At 44.0% G+C, this 9,404-nt stretch overlaps 2 protein-coding genes across 5 annotated transcripts in view; both read right to left on the bottom strand.

Moving 5' to 3' along the window:
• LOC109642939 (P2Y purinoceptor 14-like) overlaps positions 1-2,001 on the bottom strand; it is a 4,000-nt gene extending 1,999 nt beyond the window's left edge. Inside the window, exons 1-3 of one of the 3 annotated variants that reach the window (XM_069533903.1) lie at positions 1,851-2,001; positions 964-1,525; positions 604-863 (exon numbers count right to left, since the gene is read on the bottom strand). In XM_069533903.1, coding sequence (XP_069390004.1) covers positions 604-863; positions 964-1,050 — 347 coding nt within the window. In that variant the 5' untranslated portion in view covers positions 1,051-1,525; positions 1,851-2,001. Of the gene's footprint in view, positions 1-603; positions 864-963; positions 1,526-1,850 lie in introns of those variants that run through there. The other 2 variants (XM_069533904.1, XM_020107895.2) reach the window with 2 other exon arrangements.
• Positions 2,002-3,060: 1,059 nt separating this feature from the next.
• On the bottom strand, positions 3,061-8,481 carry LOC109642940 (P2Y purinoceptor 14). Of its 2 annotated transcripts, none has more exons than XM_020107896.2 (2): positions 8,127-8,481; positions 3,061-4,343 (listed from the first exon to the last, which is right to left on the bottom strand). In XM_020107896.2, the coding sequence occupies exon 2, from the start codon at positions 4,339-4,341 to the stop codon at positions 3,298-3,300; it is 1,044 nt and encodes a 347-aa protein (XP_019963455.2). In that variant the 5' UTR covers positions 4,342-4,343; positions 8,127-8,481; the 3' UTR covers positions 3,061-3,297. The 2 variants fall into 2 exon arrangements, with proteins under 2 accessions (XP_019963455.2, XP_069390003.1); XM_069533902.1 differs by having other exon boundaries at positions 3,061-7,727; positions 7,766-8,230.
• Between the last annotated feature and the right edge of the window lie 923 nt (positions 8,482-9,404).

Below are 9,404 nucleotides of genomic sequence, written 5' to 3'. Positions count from 1 at the left end.
AATACCAAACAGAGTCACGTTCCGTACGAACCGCACGTTCGTGAAAATACGACCCAATGTGTTTGTTGACTGGTGATTACAAACGTTTCCTCCATCATGTGATGAATGGAAACATTTCAGTTCAGTTCACCTGCTGTCGTCAGTAAAAACAGAAACAAGTATAACGACAGGTTCATTATTAATAATATCATTATAAGGATTTTTATCTTGTGGCCCGAATGTCACCAGGGGGCGCTGTAGAATCTGTGATCAGATTGAGCTGAAGCTCTTTTAATAAACGTTTCTGTATCAGGTCGACCTCAACATTTTATTTTGGCATCTGAAAACGACAACTTCCACATTCCGAGGTTTTGGTAACAGCTTGATTTAATGTGTGTTTTAAAGTCTGGAGATTTTTCTATAGAAGTTCAAGAATGTTCATTAGGAATTCTGGGTATTATTCTCCGCCTGTTTTATTCTGCAGGTGAGTGATGATGTGTGAATGCTGCTGTTTGCACGTGTACAAACTGGTTCTTACATTTGAAATAGTAGATTTTGATTGTGTCTTTGAGCATCAGTCATTTGAACATCAACACATTCGACTGCGGAGTCAGTCCAACCCACCTGTTAGCGGCGATGTAACCCATGAACAGGATGCTGGCGTACATATTGAGGTAAAAGGCGACAGAACCAAAGTTGCAGTAGAGCTGGTGGATGGGGACGGAGTTCCATGTTAAGTGGATGATTCGTATGGGCAGACTGAGGCTGATCAGGAAGTCGGAGGCCGCCAGGTTCTTCAGGTAAACGGTCACGCTGCTGCTCGTCTGCTGCCGGGCTCTGCAGAAGTAAACCTTCAGGGTGAAGCCGTTCAGGATCAAACCAACCTGCAGGAGAAGCACAAAGACCTCAGGATGATTTCAAACATTGACAGGCAGGGTTCCATTTGAGTCAATTCTTTAAATAATTGTGCCGATCGCTACTCACCAGAAACAGCAGACTGTAGACGAGCACGAAGACAACCTGGGCCGAGGTGCCGACCTGATCCCAGCCTGTCGCGTTGCTGCCGTTCATCTTGTTGCTGACAGACTGGAGTCAGTCCTTTGTCTGTTCACAGACAAGAAGAGAGCCAACATCACACATGAACAGATGAGAGGAAGTGGTTAAAGAGGAAACTGACAGAAACCATCGCTGAGCGTAAAGAGACATGAACCACAGAGCACATCTGTTCAGCCACAATAAGGTCAGAGACGCTGGAGGACAGTCCGAGGAATGACGACATATTAAACGCTGTGTATCAGACAAATATTCATGATTTCAGTATTAGTTCAAATATCAACAACAAGCAGCAACTTACTGTCCAAGCCACTTTGACCATATTCGTCTGAGGACAGTTCACACATGAAAATTCACCTGTGGTTCCAGACTATAGGATCCAGGCCTTTGGGGGGCGCACTCTCTTAATTTACTGCAAAGCTTAGTCGTATTAAACAACCTTGAGAAGCCAAGAACCTTAAATCCGTTGGTGATGAAGCTGCACTGATCCGACCTGAAATCACAAGATGAGACAAGACGCAGAATAAAACGAGAAACACGGCATTAGTAATGATTTGAGTTTTTTAAACCTGCAAAGTTCTTTTGTTTAAGACGGTAAATTTCCCCATGGGAAAGTCAGGATAATCTTATCTTATCTTATCTTATCTTATCTTATCTTAACTTATTATTATAACTGATTATTGTTTTTTAAAGTTCTCGTACTTTGCTACATTTATCTGACCTCATAAGTTAATAACTGTCAAAGCTTAAACTACATGAAGCACATTGTTCTATCGATACTTTAGTCAAGCAGAAGTTCACGAGTTCCAACACATCACCTGTCTGCGTCTGTCAGCAAGAACCAGTTTGACTTCCTCCTGCACCGTGATCGCGTCGGGACGAACTGAGCAGGAAGAAGAGCGGCGGTAAAGGTTGATGTAGTTCGAACTGTTGCTGCTCATCTGTCCGTCACGTTCACGTGATAAGTCTCTGTGATTAGTGCAGAGACAAAAACTAAAAGAAACTAAAAGAGGCTAAAAGGCTGAAGTGTTTCAGCTCTGTATCACAAATAATCTCCGTCCACACTAACACACCTGAAAACACATGATGTGGTCGTCCTCTACCCAGAAGGTCAGTGGTTCGATCCCGGTCTTCCCCATCGGCATGCCGAAGTGTCCTTGGGCAAGATATTGCGTCAGAACGCTTTTTATTTTTGTCATTTAAAGGTTTTAATGTTATTATGGTTTCATGTGCAGTTCCTCAGTGTGGTTGTTTTGGTTTTACTCCCAGTGGCCACAGTCGGTCACTACACTACTTTAATCGGGGACCGTGGGGGCGGGGGCAGTAAGGGTTCACTTCCTGTGCTCACTTTTAAAATAAATGCTTAATGCTTAACGTGTTAATTAGTGTGACCACAAGAGGGCAGCGCAGACATAACAATATAAAATAATTACGATTGAAATGTTTAATCGGAAACGTCCGGGTTTAGAACAAAACACAATAACACACATTGTTTTTTAATATCAACACTTTATGAAAAACTTCACCAGCTGGAAATGAAACAAGAAGTCGAGTGTTTCTGTGGCTTCACAGGAAACAAGAGACTCAGTTGAATTCATTAGAATTCAGTCTTTGAATGATTCAGGTTCTTCACACCAGAGAGACGACTACAGCAGAATCTGGTGTCACACGTTTGATGCCCTGTCATCAGAGTCCTGTTTCACATCACATCCGCAGAAACCACAGAGTGGCATCGTCTTTTCTTTTTCACATGCAGCTCCTCTGTTTCATCACACAATCATTTACTGTTATTTCATTAACTACCATTATAAATACACTATTCTGCATTTATACACATTCAGTGATTTACTTCTTGAATAAAAGTGGTTTAACTTTCAGAATCAGCTTCTTTTCATGAACTCTTTATATAAACTTGTGAGATTTAACAAAGCTTAGTCAAAATGTGGCTCAGACTCTGGGCTGTGGTTAGGAAGCTCCTTCTCTCCTTTCTTTCTTTCCTGGTCTCCTCTCATCCTCTCTTGTTTCCTTGTCTCCTCTCATCTCTTCTTCTCTGGTCTCCTCACCTCTCGCTCCTCCCTTGTCTCCTCTCATCCTCTCTTGTTTCTTTATCTGATTCCCATATCTTGTCTCCTCTTCTCTTGTCTCCTCTCCTCTTGTCTCTTCTCCTCTCCTGTTGTCGGTTTTCTCATTTCCCATGACTCCACTCCTGCTCCTCTCCTCTTGCTCCTCCCTTGTCTCCCTTCTTCTCCTCTTTCCTCTCTTGTCCTAAATGTTGCTCAGACTGTGGTTGGTGGTCAGGGATCTCCTCCTCTCCCTCCCTGACAGTTTCCTCAGCAGCGACTCTCTGAAGGTCCGACACATCAGGACGTAGAGGACGGGGTCGAGACAAACGTTGAGCGCAGACAGGAAGAGAGTCCCCTCCTTCAGCTGGAACAGCAGGAAGCGGGTGGCCTCGGAGAGGCCCGATCCTTGCTTCTGATTGAGAGTGTACGGCACGCGGCAGATGTGGTACGGCACGAAGCAGACGACGAACACCGCCAGGATGCTGAAGATGCTGCGGTTGGATTTACGGCAGACGTTGCTGTTGTTGCGCTGCACTCGACGGTACGACTGGTAAACATGGTGGGCGATGGAGGCGTAGCAGAAGGCGAGGACCAGCAGTGTCACCCAGAACAGCGACCCGTTGAAGAAGATGGACACCTGATGCCACTGCTTGCCCAGGTCCGTCTTCAGCTTCATGCAGTCGCAGAAGTTCATCTCATTGGCCGGATGGCTGGTCAGGATGACGTTGGGCAGGTTGCAGAGTAGGAGAAGGCTCCAGGTGAAGAGCGCCAGCACCCGGGCAAAGCCGACACTCTGCAGGAGGTGCAGCGCAGAGCCCCTCCCCAACCTGGACCTGCAGGAGGAGGAGGTGGAGGAGGAGGAGGAGGTGTGTCGGACAATCTTGACATAGCGCTCCAGGCTGATGAGGCCCATGAAGACGATCCCCACGTACATGGAGGAGTAGAAGAGCACGGCGGTGTAGCGGCAGTTGACCACATGGATCCACCAGCCGCCCAGACCCAGCTGCAACGCCAGCTTGAAGGGGAAGGTGGCGAGCATGAGCAGGTCAGCCACCACCATGTTCTTCAGGTAGACCACCAGACCTGAGTCACTGGGGACTCTGAAGAAGATCCAGGCCGCAACGCCATTCAGGCACAGGCCCACGACGCAGATGATGAAATAGAGCGGAGGGAGCACCTGTCGGGAGAAGGCGCTGTGCAAGCTTGATTGGTTGTTGGGGGGGCAGCTGACGTTGAAGGGATCCATCCCTGGAAACACAAAACAGTTCAAACCAAATCAGTAATCTAGGATGAAATCTGCATGTTCTGGATTTGTTTATTCTCATGATCATCAAGTCAATGTACAACTTTTACAAGAAGGAATCTATCGCTCAGACTATGGGATGGATTGGATTTGAAAGTTTTGAGCCTGGTGGGTGGAGTCACGTCATCAGGAGATCATCTGTTCTGAACTAACTAATTAGCTCTAATTAGCTCGTGGTCGTCAGCTGCTTAGTTCTGCAGAATAACCGTGTGTTCATGTGGTGTTGGAAAAATCTGAAGAAATGAGAATTGACATCGACGCCATCAAGTCAGAAAACCTCGGAAATGTTGTGTGACTTTAACGAAATCCAACAGAACATCGAGGTCACATCTGGAGGAACAGAAGCTTCAGAGGAGAGCGTGAATGAACAGTCACATGACTTTGAGCTGCGACTCGAGATTCTCTCGTTCAGACTCAAACCAACAAACTGTGACGAATTCTTCTGGGATCAAATCATATGTTTTGTTCAGATTGGGATTTGACTTTGTTCCTGGAGGATGAACTCCAGAGGCCTTGGTGACCACCTGTCCAATCATCAGAGATAAACTGCTGCAGAGGTTTGAGGTCCCCAGAGGACAAACACGGAGGACAGACACAGAGGACAGTCTCCTGACTGCTGGTCCTCTGCAGTGCCACCTCCTGGTCAGACGTATTCAGTGAGACGTCCATGCGATAACATCAGGTTCATGTTCCCCTTCAGAGAACCACTGGTGATTTTCACAATGCCAATATAAAATCTGAATTCTTAAGAAAATAAAACTTTATCGATTCAGTTCTCTTTAACGAGCTGACTCTCGTTCACACTGTAACTTCCGTCACGTTGACATGGAAACAGAAGCCCTTCCCGTTCTTCCTGTTCTGTTGAAATTCTTTGTTAGCTGAGCTCTGTGTACACTGAGCCATGTGCACAAATCAGAAGTTTGTCCTGCTGTTCACACACTTCCCTCCTGCTTCTGCTTCATCTCAGTCCAACACACACTCTCTGCTCCTTCATCCACGCTAATGAAAACAGTCAGCGGTGACACAGGAGGACGACACCCCGTCCTGACACAGTCGGAGGATCCACCCGGAGAACCCGTTATAGCTTGAAATAGAAACGCACGGATGTGTTCCGCTGCATCACTGTGACCAAACCTATCCCACAATTCTTAGTGTGAGAAATAACAACGTGGACATTTCCTCCATCAGGTACAAACCAGTTCATTAAATTCTAAAGAACAATCTCTGTCCACATGTCCACTGATCACGTGACCACTCACGTGCACTGGGCGTGTGTGTGTCAGTGTAAACAGCTTCAGTTTTATTTCTCCTCCACATAAACACAACAGGGTCAGTCACACTTGATTCTCCGGGTTGTTTCTACTCTGGAAGCTGAGGCTCGTTTTCCTCTGGACAGAGGTCATGTGACAGAAGGAACCAGAGAAAACTACGTCCTGACAGAAAAGAACGAATCTGCAGCAGAATGTGAGGATGAGGCCTGAACCTGCTGCCAACTGTGGTCCGCAGGATCAGGCAGAGGACGCCTGGACCTCAGCCGAAGGTCCAGAGCGAGCACGACTGTGACTCTGACCTCAACCTCCGTCCCCCACACCTCGTGTTGTGTTGTGAGTTCAGGTAAACTACAGAGATCCGCAGGGACTGAACAGAAACCCTCGGTGAAGGTGACAGTGATCACGTTGTGCTGATCTCCTGTGTTTATACTGAGCGGATCAGTTCTCATGAAACAGCTGTGGCGTGTTTGGAAGACGCCGTCGCTTCGTAAACAGACAGAACTTCAGCTGCTCGGAACAAAAATGTGTTGATTTCCCATTTTACTGAAACACGTCGGAACGTTTCTGTTCATATTCTGATTCACCTTATATATTTATACAAGCTCCTCTGACAAGAGCAACTAGTCAGAGACAGGAAGTCAAACAACTCGGCTCACAACATGGATCAAAAGTCTCCACAGATGATGGTGTCTTACAAACCACTGGAGGAAGCAACACAGGAGTTGGACAAAGAAAGTTTATTCTGAAATTCATCAACATCTTGAGAGGAACATAGTCGCCTTTGTTATATTTGTGTAGAACATGACTGTTAATAAGAATAAATCAATCTCTGCTCTGTATTTAATATGACGTCATTACAGAGCGTTTAAACGTCTCGTTGACCGAGACATGTGACACGTTACCAAAGTCTTCCTCAGACCCAGAACTTGACGGACTGTCGCCGCTGCCCCATCAGATCACAATCTTTTCTTCAGCCACATTAGAAACATGGAGGACCGAGGACGATTCCAGTTTTTCAGTTCGTTTCTCTTTTCCTGCTGAAACGTGAATCACTGGACGTCGCTGAGATCATTTGCAGGAGAATGTACTGAAGTACAAGTTCAAGGTACTTGTACTTCACCAACTACATTTCTGACATGATTTTACTTTTTATTTTCATTACTCTCACAAAAGCTTTTATCAGTTCTTATATAAGATGTAGTTTTAAATAATCAGATTACCTCATTGATCAGTGGAAGTAATCAGATTACTACTGGAGAATCGAAACTACCCGTCCTAAAACCCACAGACAGGAAATGTGTTGAAGGCGGAGTCACGTTCAGCTCTTCATCAGTTATCAGGTCAGTTCACTAACACAAAATAAAAGTTCTTCAGCTCCTTTGATTCCAGTTAAACTCTTCAACAACAGTCATGAGACTTCCAGGTGAAAACGTTGATGACAGGAACTTTAGTTGTAATTAAATCTGGAGGAAACATTTCACAAAGGGTGCAGATGGATTTTCAGAATAAAATCATTAAATGAGAAGAAAGAAGTGAATCTTTGGTCTTTTAACCTCTTTAACAATCGAAACCCGCGGCTGCTCGTCTGAACTTCTCTTTTTAACAGATGTTACGTTCAGCATTAGGTGGTACAATATAAATTGTAATAACACAAGACTCATTGATTCATTCAGGAACTAAAAAGAACTGTTGGTTGTTCAGTAAATAAGATGAACTATAATTCATAGAAATTGAATGAGTCAGTGACTGTTGCTCTCGAAGGTTCAATCCTGAATATAAATATTTCTGTTTGATTTTGCTCCTGCAGCTTCTCTCTCCCTCTCTCTCCATCAAACTGTTTATATTATGTGACATTTCCCCCGAAGCAGAACGAGCGGTAGACAGATTTTATATCCACATACTGAACGTAACAATAGTATCATGAGCTGTAATTTCATTTTGTTCTTCTTGTGTGAATAATAAAGTAATGATAATGTCATTTGTGTGTCAGTGAAGTGCAGCTTCATCAGGTCTAACAAGAAACAGGACGGATCCTCAGGAGACAATTAATCATTTCACCTTTTAATGATGATTCATTTTTTCTGTGTTCATTTCACAGTGAAATGTATCATTAACATTTAATTCTGTTTCTCATCTATTCAAGTTTTATTCATTTTAGTTGTGACTTTATTCCTAAAATCATTTGTCCTACATGTTAATGAAGCTTCACTTTACTGCCTGTGATTTCATTTTTGTTTTCAAGCTTCTATGTTTTTTGGTGGAAGAAAAGAGTTGAACTGGTATCAGCCGCTGTTTTACAGAAATGTTCCGGCTGCCTCGTGTTTTTCACTCTTTATCTTTTATTCCGCTCGTTTGCTTTAATTCATCACATCCGAGTTGAAACAGGAGAAAAAGAGTTTTTCAGTAACGTGTGAAGCCTCAGAATCAAACATGTTTATTGAAGAAGAGTTCACTCACCAACAGGCGGATGTTCACTCAGGTTTCCATCCAGATGTTGACTTCTACATGTGATCTACAGCTGTGTAATGAAAAGGTAAAGTGTTGGTCGGAGCTGTTTTAAGTGTGGAGGAGTTCCACTTCCTGTCTGATCGTCCCTCCTCTCTCTCTCTCTCTCTTCTCTCTCTCTATATATTTCTGTCTGTGCTCTTCGCCTGATTCTTCCTGTTTCAACGTGTAAATCTACAGAAACAGTTTGTTTTCATGACGACCTTTTAACCTTTGAATTCAAAGTTCTGCTGAGTCTCGTCTCTTTTTTTAGCAGCGATGATTCTCTCTGTTGTTTCAGTCTCATCGTGAAGCGTCTCCCTCTCTGGTAACAGGACGTGTTTCAGACTGACTTTCTATCTTTGTTCTTTTTTAGCTTCACATCTTTCTACTTTTAGGCCCCCCCAACACACACACACATACACACACACACACACACACACACACACACACACACACACACACACACACACACACACACCCTCACTTCCTCCCTCCCAGTTTAACAGGGGTTAAATAAAAGTGGGCTCAATTCACAGGGCTGAGGTGGTTTAGGTTCAAAACCATAAAATTCAAATCACGAGGAGACGTTTTTGAAAATATATCTAAGAAGTGAATACGTTTAGGTGAAGAGTCATACTAACAACAGCCACTAGAGGGTGTAGTTTAGTTCAGAGGCTGAATTTCAAGATAAGATAAGATAAGATAGACTTTATTCATCCCACACATTCAAACATTATAGCAGCAAAAGGGCATTAAGAGAGAAATTAAAATACATTTTAAAAAGACAGCAGCGGAACGAGTCCCATTTCCAAGGCTCCTCCTACTGTGACGGACAATGCCGTCCTTCCATCCCAGACAAACGACAGCAGTGGTGAAATTAAGATTAAGATTTGTCCCACGAATCATGCAACACAACTACATGCAACATTTGTTAAAGTTAAGTTTAACTTTAACAAATGTTAAAGTTAAACTTTAAAAAGAGATTTTGCCTTCAGTGTTCTATCTATTGTTAAAGTGTGTGTGTGTGTGTGTGTGTGTGTGTGTGTGTGTGTGTGTGTGTGTGTGTGTGTGTGTTCTGCGTGTGTCTTCCTCCCATGCTGCTTTGCTCTGGAGGAGAATGACAGGAAGTGGAATCCAGCGGAGGAAGATTTGTGACAAGAGAGGAGGAAGTGGAGCATCTCTGTTCTTCACTGCTGAAACAACATCTGCACAGCTGCAGCTGCTGGACGCTGCTTTCACTGCTGCTAG

The sequence above is a fragment of the Paralichthys olivaceus genome, chromosome 11 (assembly GCF_024713975.1).
Source record: "Paralichthys olivaceus isolate ysfri-2021 chromosome 11, ASM2471397v2, whole genome shotgun sequence".
NCBI classification, from domain to species: Eukaryota; Metazoa; Chordata; class Actinopteri; order Pleuronectiformes; family Paralichthyidae; genus Paralichthys; species Paralichthys olivaceus.
The sequence above is the reverse complement of the archived record's forward strand: the minus strand, read 5'-3'. Positions and strand labels throughout refer to the sequence as shown.

Coding starts and splice junctions, on each gene's coding strand:
- LOC109642940 (XM_020107896.2), bottom strand. CDS start 4,341: ATGGATCCCTTCAACGTCAGCTGCCCCCCCAACAACCAATCAAGCTTG.